This window comes from Pteropus alecto, unplaced genomic scaffold, assembly GCF_000325575.1.
Source record: "Pteropus alecto unplaced genomic scaffold, ASM32557v1 scaffold157, whole genome shotgun sequence".
NCBI lineage: Eukaryota > Metazoa > Chordata > Mammalia > Chiroptera > Pteropodidae > Pteropus > Pteropus alecto.
This window is the reverse complement of record NW_006440626.1, coordinates 456641-470984: the sequence shown is the minus strand read 5'-3', so window position 1 is coordinate 470984 and position 14344 is coordinate 456641. Positions and strand designations below refer to the sequence as shown.

The 14344-nt window shown below is 45.9% G+C and overlaps 1 protein-coding gene and 1 pseudogene across 1 annotated transcript in view; both read left to right on the top strand.

Moving 5' to 3' along the window:
* Window positions 1-6: 6 nt before the first annotated feature.
* ATXN10 (ataxin 10) overlaps window positions 7-14344 on the top strand; it is a 138156-nt gene continuing 123818 nt past the window's right edge. The window contains exon 1 of the mRNA XM_006917317.2: window positions 7-129. Within this exon, the coding sequence (XP_006917379.1) occupies window positions 14-129 (116 nt within the window). The 5' untranslated portion in view covers window positions 7-13. The remainder of the gene's footprint in view (window positions 130-14344) is intronic.
* Window positions 9275-9393, top strand: LOC112484266 (annotated as a pseudogene).

The following is a 14344-nucleotide window of genomic DNA, read 5'->3' as shown; positions in this document are numbered from 1 at the left end:
CGGCATTGGCAAGATGGCGGCGCCCAGGCAGCTGCCCGCCCGAGTGTCGGGCATCATGGTGCCCGCGTCCATCCAGGACCTGGAGGCCCTCCGCGCGCTGACGGCGCTCTTCAAGGAGCAGCGGAACCGGTAACGGCGCGAGCGAGCGGGGCGGCGCGGGGGGCGGGCGGCTGCGGGTGGAGGCCTCCGCGGTCGGCCCGGGAGCCCCTGGCCGCTGCTTCCCCGCGCGTGTCTTCCCGCGTCGGTCCCCGAGGTGCTCTGGGCGGCTGACACCTGCCCCCCACCCGCCAGTCCAGGTGCGAAGCTGGGCGGACGAAGGGGGCCGGTCTCGTTAATTGTGTACGAGCCGATGGCGCCCCTGTGACGTGCAAGGTACAGTTCCAGGCCCCGGCGGGGCGCACAGGACCCTCGGAGTCACGAGGCATGAACTCTAGGGGGGCAGACATGTTACCGATGTGCGCGTGGGGAGGTCGCGTGAATACCAACCAATCCCTAAGCCGGGGCGCTGGGCTTGGCGCGCCCCTCCGCCCACCGCCGAGCCCAGGCCCTGCCATCCACAGTGGGCCGGCGCTCTGCGGAGCGTGGACGACCCTGGTCCCGAGAAGCCCCTCCAGTCCACACTCCGCCGCTGCGGGGCCAGGAAGTCAGGTGTAAAGGTGCCCAGGAGCCTGACGGACCAGGATACGGTTCCTGGTCTCTCGACCTGTGCGTTATTGGGCACTTTCTGGAAGCTTTAGATTTTTTTTTTTTTTTGGTCTAGAAATTAGAATACGATGCATAATTTTATTGCTGGATTGTACAGAGGAAGAAATGAAATAAAACGATAAAATATGATGACCTCGATGCTTGTTTGATTTTTGTTCTTCGCAGGGCCTCACTTTTCTTATCTATTTAGTGGGAATAAAGTTGAACAATACCTCCTTGGGGTGATTGTTATAAGGATTAAATGAAATTATGCATATTAGATGTTTAGTACATACTTGACACAATACTAAGTAGATGTTAGCAGATGTTATCGTTTGAAATATTTATGGTCCATCATGTGCTAGGTGTTGTGGTAGGGGATGAAGTTGAAAATGGAAAGTTCTGGGAAGCCCTGATCTCGGAAGTCGGGGAATTATCCTATCATGGAGGCTGGTGCGAAGAGTATAGGGAGCGTAGAAGAAAGGGACAGTTAGACTTGGGTTTGTCCAGACTATCCTTGGTGATCTTCTCGTCTGTAAACTAGACAGACACCTTAGTCCGAGCACTTCTACGACAGATCACAACAGGAAGCGCTGGGCTGTTGAGAGAGTGCTGAGTCCAGGGCACTGCTCTCCGGGCTTTTCCGTAGATTCCGTAACTGACCCGACACTTCCGGGAGATACACTGATTAATGCCGCAGCATATCTGTACCCATGATGCACTCTGTAATCAGTCCGCCATTTATTGAGCAGCTACTATGAAACAGCTTCTTTGCTGGGAGCTGAGAATACAAAGTTGAATGTGACGTGATCCCTTTTTTTTTCAAGTATGTTAGGGAAATTGCTGTGTAAACAAATTGTAATGAGGTTTAGACAAGAAGAGGTGGTGGCACAGGGGAACGTGACGTGTTGGCTAGGCTGATGGGTTGCAAAGGGTTTAGATCACACTGGCTGCACGCTTACTGCTGAGAGGGTTCATTAGGAGGTATGTGTAGCAGGGTCGGTCCATAAGAGGATTAAACACAGGTAAGGGATTTGCTTACAGAGGAGACGTTCAAAGGTCAGTTCTCTCTCTGTAATCTGTAGGATAAAATCTAAGACCCTGAGCCAATCTACAAGGCCTTTCTAGGCCCTCCTATTGTGAGGGGAGTTAATGGGGAACTAGTGAAGGTTCTTTCAAGGGAGTGGCATGATAGAGCTCCGTGTTACAAAGGTCTCTCTGGCTGCCATTGTGGGGGATAAATTAGGATGAGGCAGAGGCTGGGGACATTTAAGAAGCTGATGCAGAAGCCCAAGTGAAAGAGAAAGGTACCTGAATTAGGACATTGTCCATGGGGACGGATAGGGTAAATGTTGACAAGCATTAACTAGGTTGAATGGACAGGACTCACACTAGTTGGGCTGTTGGAGGATGAAGAAATGAAGACGTTGCCCACATTTGGCTCTGTGTCTTTGAACAGATCACTAGTTGCCCCTCAGAGAGATCTTATGGGGTTTAGACCAAAGCCCAGCTGCCCTGACAGGATTCCCCTCCAGTGCAGATGGACCCAGAAGGAGAGTGGGCCACGGTGCTGGGAGCTGGATGGGGCATAAAGTGAAGCGAAATGAGGCCTCAAGAGTAGCAAATAGAAAATGGCAGGCAAAGCAAAAACAAACTGAGGAAAGTAAGGGATTGAACAAAAGATACACATCTTGGCTGAAAAAAATGTATTTTGTGGTCCTTCCCAGATGTTCGGTGCTACAAAACAAGTTTCGATCTGTGGTAGCTGGAGTGATAGAAGTGTCATGTAGTGGAAAGGACAATGACTTGGGAACCAGGTGGACCTGGACAAAAATCCTGGCTCATCTCTCTGGTCCCCTTATTTTTTGTCTTGAAAATGGGAATGATACTGGCCATGTTGGAGGATTACCATGAGGGTCTCTGGTGCTGTGTGTGTAGCCCAGTGCTTTGTGCATAGTGCGTGCTGTTTACTTAGCACGTGCTTTTAAGAAGTACCTGGGCCGGAAGTGACCGAGAACCCAGTCGTGTTTAATCTCCTGCCTTGTGGAAAGCAGTGGAAACAGTTTCAAAAAGATGATAATTTATTCTAATTTTTGCATTTCCTGGGAAAGGGATCTCAGAATCTCATTAGGGAGAGGCAGTTCTCATATCACATTGTAGTCATCTTAGGGCCACAAATTCTTTGATATGCTGTCCTTGAAGAGGAGGAGGTTAATTCTTCTCCCCTTGAATGTGGACTGAATTTAATGATTTGCTTTTAAATAGTAGAATATGGCCGAAGTGACTGTGTGTGACTTCTGAGACTAGGTCATTCATTAAAGGCCTATTCAGTTTTCTCTCTGCTCTCTCTCGGATCACTCACCCTGACAAAGCCAGCCGCCATGTCAGGAGGACACGCAGGCATCCATGTGGAGAGATCTGTGTGGCAAGGAATTCAGGCCTCCTGCCAGCAGCCACCTGATGAACCATTTTGCAAGTGGCCTCTGTCAGTCCAGCCTTCAGCCATGTGTGCAGCCTCCTGAGGGACCCTAAGCCAGAACCAGCCCACTCGGCCACTCCCACATTCCTGACCTTCAGGCCTGCACTGAGACGGCATTGCTACTGTCTTAAACTGCTAAGTTTTGGAGTTATCGATTAAATAGCAATAGATCATTAGTGTCCCAGTCTAAATTCTTCATGCTCTAGATTTAACCCATATTCCATAATCCACTTCTTGAATAATATCTGAATCACTAAAGAAATTGCTTGTCGTCATAAAAGATCAATATTAAGATGTTATTGAACTATTCTCAGTGGAAGGTAATTTTTTTTTACCTATTTTAAGTTTTATATTTTTTGTTTAATGTACATATCTTCATTTTAACATATAACGTGATTTTTCTTGCTGTGCTGTGAGTCTTAGCAAGTCATTTAAAATTCTAGAACAAAGTATAATATAAATACATTAAAAATTCTATTTTTGGTCTTTTCCCGAAGGTATTGTTTGCCGGCTCTTTTGTTCCTTTTGTGAGGTATCTACATCATCTGTGTGATATATCCAGACCCCATGTTAAAATGTGGAGTCAAGTGAGATTGGTTGTCATACTCTGTACCTCTGCTGTTGGTTAAATAGCCACTAGCTACATGTGGCTATTTAAATTAATTAGAAAGAAATAAAATTGATTCTGGTTCTTACTTGTACTGGCCACATTTTGAGTACTCCACAGCCACACGTGGCTAGTGGCTACTTTATTGGACAGTGCAAATATAGGATATTTCTATCATTGCAGAAAGTTCTATTGGATAGTGCTGCTATAAAATTTATTTTTTTCTGTAGAGAAGATTATGTTTGGTTTTTGAGTATTCGTGAAATGATGTAACATTCGGCTACTACTTTCTATAAATTCTCCTACTTAAATTCTCGTACTTAAACTGATACCTCATTGCTTGTCCATCTGCTAAGCTTGAATAAAGTGAGCATATCACATTCTCTAGCATCTATGCCTAGAGTCGATAATGGTAGGTAGATGCTTAACAGAGTCTTGTGGAATCACTCCTGTTTGTATAGCTTATTACTCATTGTGCACGCTTGGTCTTTTTTCTTTCATACTCATGTAGACAGTTTTTTTAAAGCTGTCAATCTGGCTTATATTTCCTTTTCCGTCTGCGTCTAGTTAAAATCGTTTTCCTGTTTATTTTCTTCGGAGTTTTGTGCATCCTATTTAATAGTGCAGATACTTCCCTCCGTACTCTGAACCCATTTACCTTATAAACTCTATTTTCCTTTTTTTTTGGAAAGCACTTTATTACATTTTGACATTACCGTATAATTATTTATAGTGGTTTCATATTCTCTTTCTTCTTCCAGAATGGAAGGCCCATGAAGGCAGAGATATTTGGCTTTTTTGTAATTATTCTGTTTGGATAATGTTTCTTGGATTTGATGTCTTTCATCAGTTTGAGAAATTGTCACCAGTATTTCTCACGATACTGCTTTTCTTCCATTCTTTCCTTCCAGGACTCCAATTATACTTATGTTAAACCTTTCATTTTATATATATCTATATATATATAAAATGTGTGTGTGGTTTAATAGTCATCAGTTTTTTGTGGCACTCCTGATTATCTTGAGGTATTTATGTTTTATCCCACAAGTTTTTTTTAATTTTAACTTTTCAATTAGAGTTGACAGTATTATATTAGTTTCAGGTGTACAGCAAAGTGGTTAGACATTTAAATAATTTACTAAGTGATCCCCACGATTGGTATCCACCTGGCATCTTACATAGTTATAACAACGTAAGTGACCGTATTCCCTGTGCTGTACTGTAGTCACATCTCTATGACTGTTTCGTAACTGTCAGTTTGTACTTCTTAATCCCTTCACCTTTTCACCCAGCCACCAACCCGTTCCCATCTGGCTGTCATCAGTTTGTTCTCTGTGAGTCTGTTTCTTATTAGTTTATTTTGTTCTTTAGATTCCACATATAAATGAGATCATACGCTATTTGTCTTTCTCGGTCTGACATTTCACTTGGCGTAATGCCCTCTAGATCCATCCATGCTGTCACAAGTGGTAAGATCCATTCTTCTTATTGCTGAGTAATATTCCATTGTATGTATGTACCACATTTTCTTTATCCAATCGTGTGTCGGTGGGCACTTGGGTTGGTTGCATATCTTGGCTATTGTAAATGATGCAGCAGTTTGTGAACATGGAGTTCACTATATTTTATATGTCTCACAGGCTCCTTTCAGTGTTTTCCATTCTCTCTGAGCTTCTGTTTGAAAATTTTCTACTTATCTGCTCTAGTTCTCCAATCCTCATTTCTGTTCTCTTATCTGCTGTCTTGTGTTTAGTTATTTGGTCATATCTTTTTTTTTTTTAATTAGTGTTGAATGTCGTGCATGAAAAATGAGGCCATTTTCAGGTGTCTTCCCTTCGCAGGTATTTGCAAACTCAAAACCAAAAACAATCTAAAACGATTTCTTTCAACAAGTGATGGTGGCACAACGATATCTAATTGGAATAAAGTGAACCTTGACCTTCACCTTGCACCATTCACAGTAAATATTTTAACATGGATTATAGACCTAAACATAAAAGCTAAAACTATAACCTGTTTAGAAGAAACATAGGAGAATATCTTTGTGGCCTTGAGAGTAGGCAAACATTTCTTAACCAGGACACGACAGCAACTATGCAGGAAAAAATTGGCTTTATCAAATTAGACTTTATAAAAATTAACTTCTGCTCATCCAAAGAAATTAGAATGAAAAGGCAAGCCATAGAATGAAAGTATTTGCAATACATATATCTGATAAAGGACTTGTTTTAGAATATATGAAGAATTCTTACAACTCAGTGATAAAAAGACAACCCATTAAAAAATTGGGCAAAAAAACTTACCTGCTTTACAAAGAAAGATATTTAAATGGCCAAAAATGTATGATAAAGTACACAACGCCATTAGTCATTAAGGAAATGCAAATGAAAATAACAAAATACCACTTTATGCCTTATAGCATAGCCGTTACAAAAAAAATTGAAAATAAGCTGGTGAGGTCGTGGAGGCATTGGAACTCTTGTACATTGCTGCTGGGAATGTAAAATGGTGCCTTACTGTGGAAAACAGTTCGGCAGTTCCTCGCAAAGCTAAACATAGAATGTGATCTAGCAATTCCGCACCTATTGGTGTGCCCCAGAGCATTGGAAATGGACCCAGATGCTCGAATGCTGATGTTCGGTGTAGCATTATTCACAGCAGCCAAAAGATGGAGACAACCCAGGTGGCCATCAGATGAGTGAAGAAGCAAAATGTAGTCTTTATATAAGTGGAATATTATTCAGTTAAGGATATATTTTAATACAATTTAAAAAATTAATTACGTAATATACCAAAATCCATTGAACCATATCCTTTAAATAGGTGCATCATATGCTATGTTAATTATATCTCAGTAAAGCTGTTCTAAGCAGACAGAAGCACAATGAGATCCATTAGCATGCCCACTAGAATGGCTACAATTACCATGAGTGATAACACCAAATTTTGGCGAGGGTGCGGAGCAGCTGGCACTCTCATACGTTGCTGGTGGGAGGAAAAGTGGTGGCAACTGCTCTGGGAAATGTTTTGGCGGTTTTTATAAACATACACCTGCCCTTGGCCCCAGATATTTATCCAAAAGGAACAAGAACATATGTCCACAAAAGACTCGTAAAAGAATGCTCTTAGCAGCTTTATTGGTAATAGCCAAATCTAGAAACAACCCGAATGTCCATCAGCGAGAGAATGGCTAAAACTACTTGGCAAGTAAGATGAATGAGCCACTAAAACGTACACAACAATGTGGACGAAGCTCAAAAGCACACTGAATGAAAGAAGCCGGGCACACCGTGCATGCTGTATGATTTTATTTTATGAAGTTCTGAATTGGCAAAGTTCATCAGCGGTGATAAGGATCGGAACAGCGGGTGTTGAAGGTTGAGGTCGACTGGAAAGGAGGATGAGGGAATTTTCTGGCCAAGGGAAACGTGCTGTGTCCAGATGAGGTCTTGGTTGCCTGGCTGGGTGCAAGTGTCTGTCACAACTCATTAAACTAACACGATTTGTGTATTTCACCGTGTAAATCATATCTGTTTTCTTCATGTAAATTATTGTCCTCACCACCACCTCCAAAACGTATTTGAGCTAAGTCTTAGCCAGCGTGATTGAAGGACATACAACTGGCCTTTTCTGCTCAGTATTTGAGAGTTATTACTGGTAAAACAATATTTTTCAATTGTAAAATTTGCTATAAGAACAAGAGAAGACTGGGCATTGTACCCTCTGATGTGCCCGGTGTACTGGGGGCCTCCTGGTTCTGTGTCCTGTTTTCATCACGTCGACTCTTGTCAGTTGTGCCATCCTAAGAGCACGTCATAATTTACCTGCACTTGTCTTACTGGTGGGGATTCGGATTGTTCTGAATGTCCAGTAATTCAGACAGCGCTGCAGAGGCCATGCTTACATACATCTCCGTGCGTCTCTGAGGCTTTTTTTCCCAAATCAGAACATGAGGAAAGGACTTGGGTGAAGTAATTTAATCAGAGGTGATGCCAGCAATGAGGCGTGTGGGAGGGGGAGCCGGGCCGGAAGGAGAGACCGCCAGTGTAAGGGTGCCTGACTGAGCTGGTAACTGGTGTGGGCAGCTGGGCCCAGTCCTTCCCTGGTACCCCCGAGGAATGCGAGCCGGGCAGTTTCTCTGTTAACCTGCTGCCCAGTGCCTGGGACTTGCCCCCGGGATCATCAGCTGCGTGGGTGAGGGTGTGGCCTGAGGGCACCCCAAGTTTACAGTCCACTCTTCTTCTTACGGTCCCCTCTGCCACTGGCTCTTCAAGGTCGGCGTCCACGAGAAAAGGCAGGAGTGTTGTCCCCACGGCCGCAGCCTGTCGTGAGGCTGTCATTGGAAGTAATCACCTCCCTGCTCCACTGCCGCAGCCTGTCCCGAGGCTGTCATTGGAAGTAATCACCTCCCTGCCCCACCCTCTAGGTCTCACTTTTTGCTGGGCTCAGATGCTAAGGGGTCTGAGCCCTCGGCTGCCCTGCGCTTGGCAGGCTGGCTGCTGCAGTTGCCTGTTTGTGGTTATTGCTAGACGCACGAGCACCAGGAGACATCCCATGGTCCCCAGGGTCCGGAGCCGCCCTCCCTTCCCCGTCTTCTCCTAGCGGTGCTGGCTCTTCCTGATAGGGTCGGCGTCGTCTCAGCGTCGTCGGCCAGGGCTCCTTTTCTTTCTCCTTTTCCGCCTGCTGGTCCACTGGCTTGAGGATCCCAAAGCGATCGTCCTGTAGATCTAGTTTAAGATGCCCTGGATTTCTTCCCACGCTCCCCCATGGCAGTGGCCTTCATTTTGGACCTAGGACTTAGTCCAGCACAGTCTGGAGTGGAGGGCTTGGGAACACAGATTCTGCAGGTGGGTCACTGGCAGTGATGAGGAAGGCGGCCGGTTTTTCTTAGAGTTCGTTTTTCTTTTGAACCTTTAGTTTGCTGGTTCACCTTGAGTGAGAGATTTGTTATATTTTCTCCCTTGATGGGCTCACTCTTCCTGTAAAATAGTTTTGCTTTTTTTTTTTTTTTTGAATTTTCCACTTATTTCCTCAGTGTTCCTAGCCTAAGATCTTCTATTGGTGATTTATGTCATAAGGATGTTGGAGATACTGCGTATCTGGTTCCTAAGCTGGCCAGCATCTTGGACCAGGTCCTAACTGAAGGTCTCTTGGCTTTCTCCTGACATTGAAGGTGCATGGCTTTATATATGCCACATGCACAGGGCCCTGTATATGTGACGCATGCATAGGGCCACCTGAGTGTAGCTCTTTTACTGCTGCTTCAGATACAGGGCAGTCCTGTCCTAGCACTGTTTTCCGGACTAGCTGTGATCACCACGAGGCATAGGTCCCCCACTGCCATGCTAGGGTTGGGTTGCAGATGGCCTCTGCTGCTCTGAGCATGTGCCACTCTTTGGTTTTAGACTTGAGTGTAGCTGAGCATTTCCATTCAGTTTTCGGTGGGTGGAGATACCTTATTTTAAGTTGGGCTACATATTTACAGTTTTTAAAAATAAATATGAGTCTACGGCCATGCCACCCTGAACGCACCCGATCCCGTCTGATCTCAGAACCTAAGCAAGGTCGGGCCTGGTTAGTACTTGGATGGGAGACCACCTAGGAAGACCGAGTGCTGTAGGTGTTTAAAAAAAAAAAGATTACATCTTTGGAATGGAGGAGAGATGTTTAAAGTGTGAACTCCTTTACTGCACTTTTCATTTCATAATGAAATAGGCTTTTACATCTTTCTTCCTACTTGATTGTGACTTTGCTCGGGGCTGGGATTGTCTTTTTAGGGTATTTCCCGGCACAGCGCTTGGTCCGTTTTGGGTGCTCAGTATGCGTTGAACTGACAGAACGATGGGGAGCCCGTGGCTGTGATGAGAAAATGACTTCTCAGTGCTGTCCCGGAGCCAGTCAATTGCTCTGATTATGCAGAAGCTGTTAGTTCCGCTTCCTGTGATATCCATCCATTTATTCAGTCACTTCACATGTGCTACGTACCATGCTGTGGTTAGTGCTGTAGCTGTAGTCAGTACAGTGTAAATGACTGTACTTAGCTCACATCGAGCCACCAAAATAGGAATAGCTCAAATGCTGGATTAAATTTATAAATATAAATGTTTTCTGCTTTTATATTTTTGCTCATACACTCATAATTTTCCCTCAAGATTTAATTACCATTTTACCTCTTCCCGAAAGCCTTTTTTGGCCTACGTGCCTTTGCCCCGTATTCCGTTTGACACTGTTTGCCTCTTTCAAAGAACTTCATGTGGTATATTACAGTCACTTAATCACCTGCCAGCCCCACCAGAGTGAGAGCAATCTGAGGGCGGGATTCTCCCTATCCGCTTTTGTACTCAAGACATATTTTAAGACCTAGTACAAAGTGAGCACTTGATAGTATTTTTGTTATTTCCTTGAAATTTAATTTTTTGAGTCATTAGATATAAAGTGAGAGCATAGAGTAAAGACTCAAGGTAAAGGAAAATTAAGTATGACAGTGGCTGTGATTTCAGGAGGTAAAAAATGTCATGGTATTGCTGATTGCTTGTATAAATATATTGATTAACTTTCATAAAGCAAATAGATTGAGCACTTCAGAGGTCAGCATACTACAGAACTCAAAAATAAACCTCTCCCTCTGTGTACACACATTCTCATAGGTTTCCCCCAAGCGTTACTAAGCCTCTGGCCAGCAAAGGTCTTTGGCTGCACCAAAAACAAAATGAAACAAAACAGAAAAACCTCCCAAACCCACACGAATTGTCGGCCTAGTCCCGTATCACCTTGACTCAGCCATGATTCAGATCAACTCTGTTGAGAGAACAACAATTAAGTTACACCATAAAAAGAACTTTTTAGAGCGATGACACTTTATTTTTATGCCGCGAGCTGGAACACCGCATGGAACTCTTCGGTAAGGTGTTCTGACTCAGCTTCAAAATACAGATGCGGCCAGCGGGAGCCACCCCTCACATTCAATTATCTCAGATGGACAGAGTAGACAGGAAGAAGTTTGAGCCAGCAAATCAAAATAAATACGGTTAGAACTGACCAGCGGTACCCTCAGAGGAGCATTTCCCAGCTCTTTCATTCCCCCAGGCTAGTAGTAGTCCCTGGACCCAAGGGCGTGGTCACCGCACTGTGGGCAAGGACACTCACAGGCAAAGGAACCCTGGGGCGAACTCTAGGCCGAGTCAACCTCTGATGGCCACAAGCCTGGCGAAGCCATCGTAGAGGTGAGAACACGATGCGTACGCAGGCGGGCTCCTGCTGTCGCCGCTGAGCAGTTTGCACATGCAGCGTTGTTGGTGGCCGGCCATCATTGACAATATTGTACAACTTCATCAGAGGTCACACTGTTACGTGATAGGAAACCTCGATCACATAAAGACCTCAGTTCTCCCTGCATTGACCTGTGGTTTCAGTGACATTAAAAATATGATCTCAACAGGAGTTTTGTCAGAAATTCTCAAGCTGATTTTCTGATTTCTGTGGGAAACTCCTTGGTTTTCTGGTATTGGGAAATATGGCTCATTTCTGAGGCCATGCCTTTCCGGGAAGGTCTTCAGAGCGGGCGGCTGTTTTCTCCTGTGTCCAGTGTACTGCTCGGCTCGAGGGTGTGGGAATGTTCCTCGTCATTGTCATTGCTGCTTTCACATCTTTTCCCTGCATAACCGCTCCTGCTTTTCCTCTCAGGCCATCAGAGTGTACGACACACAATCTTTTTTACTGTTCAAAGAGATCTGTGGGTCACTCACCTTATTCCTTGGGGGAATTTAGCTCTAGTTCATCTTAACTCTCGGTTATTTCAGCGTGTCCCTAGGTCATCCTGTCAGTACCCTGGCCCTTAAATTCCTTCACTTTCTCTCCTTCCCTGAGCCGATGCCCCGTGTGCCCCCCGATGGCCGGGCGCTGCCCAGTCCTTGCCATTAACCTCGGCTGCATTCCCTCCACAGTCCCAATTTCTAGAGTCTTACCCTGGCTGCCGTTTTATCTACTCCAGCAAGTCTTTAACCTCACCAGGACCTACAGCCTTCTGACCCGCCACTTCCTGTTTACTGTCCCTTTTCTTCATGTTCACATTTCCCTTCTCAACGTGGTTTAGCTCTGCGATCAGTAAGAAAAGCATTTCCTTCGTAAGTCCTCAATTCCTTTGTCTCTTCTTAACTTTATTATACTTTCCTTTGCTAGACTCCAGCTCTGGTCAAGTCCAGCTTGCTGTTTCCTTTGTGCCACCGCCCAAACACCTGAATGAGGCTGGAGAAAAACCATACCGATTGGTTTTCCATAAATCAATCACTCACCTCGGTAGGCGTTTAGTGCTGCCTGACAGGCCTACTCTGCTTCCCTAGCCCACTTCATCTCCCGCTTTCCTAGTCAGCTGTTTTATGCCTTTCGCCCTCCTTCAGCCTCCTTTGCCTCTCCCGCATCCTCATTCTTCTCATTTTTCTGAGAAAATAGGAACAAGCAGCAGATAATTTCCAGGGACTCCCATCACCCTCTCTACCCACCTGCCCGTGTCTGCCCTCCCTTCTCAGAGCGGATGACCTGTCTCGCTTCGAACGCTGATTCCCCTTAGATCTGCGCTAAATCCCACTCCTTTTTGCTTGCATTGCTCCAGTTCTCTGCTTTCCCCCTTTTTCTTAACTCATCAGTTTGACCTTTTTTGTTGAATTATTCTCATCAGTTTATCCTAAGAAAAACCTCCGCCCAGTTCCCTGAGCTGTAATCCCATTTCTTCTGTTCCCCTTTATAATGAAAGTTGGCAAGGGTTTTGTGTATCCTGCTGCATGCAGTTTCTCTGGACCCTCTTCCACGTGCTGCATCCGGTGGTCGTCACCCTGTCCGCCGCTTTTGATGTAGTTCATCACTTCTCTCTCTCTCCACATGCTTCACTGGCTTCCGGAACCCCCCTTCCGTCTCTCCCGCCTCATCGGCCGCTTCTTCTCAGGCCCCGGCGCGCAGTCCTCAGGCCTCACGGTGCCCTGCTTGCTCCCGCGGTGATCTCGTGCGCTCTGCGCCTGTAATACTTTCCGTTTGCTGGCGACGCCAACATTTTTCTCTGGCCGGACTTTCCCCCCAAACTCCAGGCTTGTATGTCCTCTGCCTACTCCACGTTTCCACTCGTGTATGTAATAGTTACCGCAAATTTAACATCTCCGACTGAACTGCTGGTTTCCCCGTTCTCCACGTGGCTCCCGGGCAGTCTTGTCCGTTTTAGCAAACAGCAAGTACCTCTGTCCATTTATTGCGCAGGCCAAAGTTTGGAGTCATCCCTGACTCCCCTTTCTCAAAGACCCCCCATCATAATTTATCATCCAGTCTTCGTGACTCTGTCTCCAAAATATGTTCAGACGGAATCTGATCGCTGCCTGTTGTGTCTGCGGCTGCCGCCCTTTCCCAGGCATCGGGTCCCCAGGGGGCTCTCAGGGTCTTTTAGCCCCTGTGATCACTTCTTTCCAGAGCAGCCAGGGCATCCTTTAAAAATGAAAATCGGGGGCTGCCACTTGTCCCGCGAGAACCCTTGTGGCTTCACATCAGGGAGAAAGCTCAAGTCCCTTTAGTGGCCTGTACGGGTGGGCTCTGTCTTCCCTCTGGCCAGTTCCGCTCTTGTCCCTTGTTGGGTCCCTCCTGGCTAGTCCTGACCGCCGACTCGCCTTCTGTCCATGCTCTTCCCCCAGGAAGATGTCCGACTGGTTTCCCACCTTCAGTCCCGTGCTCCAACACCACTTTCTAAAAGAGGTTCATCCTAAGGCCGTCAGCATGAAATCTTTCTCCCTGAGGACGTGAGGACTTTCTCTGTATACGTCCTTCCAGAGTGTTCCAGTCTTGCCCAAGTCCACCTGGAGTTACTTTATTGGTGGTTGTAGGTAGGAATCCAGTTCAGTTTTTCCCTGCATGGATGACAGTTGTCACGGGTCCTCTTCTAGAGCAGTCCCGCCTTCCCCTGCCGGTGTTTCGGGCGAGTGCTGCCATTTACGGGATTTCTCTGTGCAGTTTGGTTCCTGGCCAGTTATCCAGTGGTTTATTTTTCCACCTTTGTCCAGTTCACCGTCTCTTAGCTTCTTGCCCTTGGCGCAGCCCATGTGAGATTCTTTTTGTCCTGATGAGAAGTGAATTTTGACCGTGGTGAAGAGAGTGGGAAATGGGGACGCGTGTGTGATTCTTCAGGGGTGGGGAGGGGACCGATCCTGTTTGAAGCCCTTTAAAGCAGAAGTCGCCAGGCTATGGTCCGTGGGCGAAATCTGACCCACCACCTGGTGTTTTTCAATGGTCTTTAAGTTAAGAATGGTTTTCACATTTTTAAATGGTTGGGGAAAATAAATAAAATTTTGTGACACATGAAAATTACATGAACTTGAAACGTCGGTGTGTCCATAAACAGAGAGTTATTAGAACCCAGCCATGTTAGTTCGGTTCGGTGTCACCCGTGGCGACAAAGGTGAGGAGTTGTGACAGATCGTCAGGCCCTCGAAGGCTAGAGCACCTCCTCTCCGGCCCTTGACAGAAGGAGTTGGCCAGCCCTGCAGAATGGAGTGGTCTGGGCTGTGGAGACAGCGTGAGAATCCCGCATGCCACGGAAGACG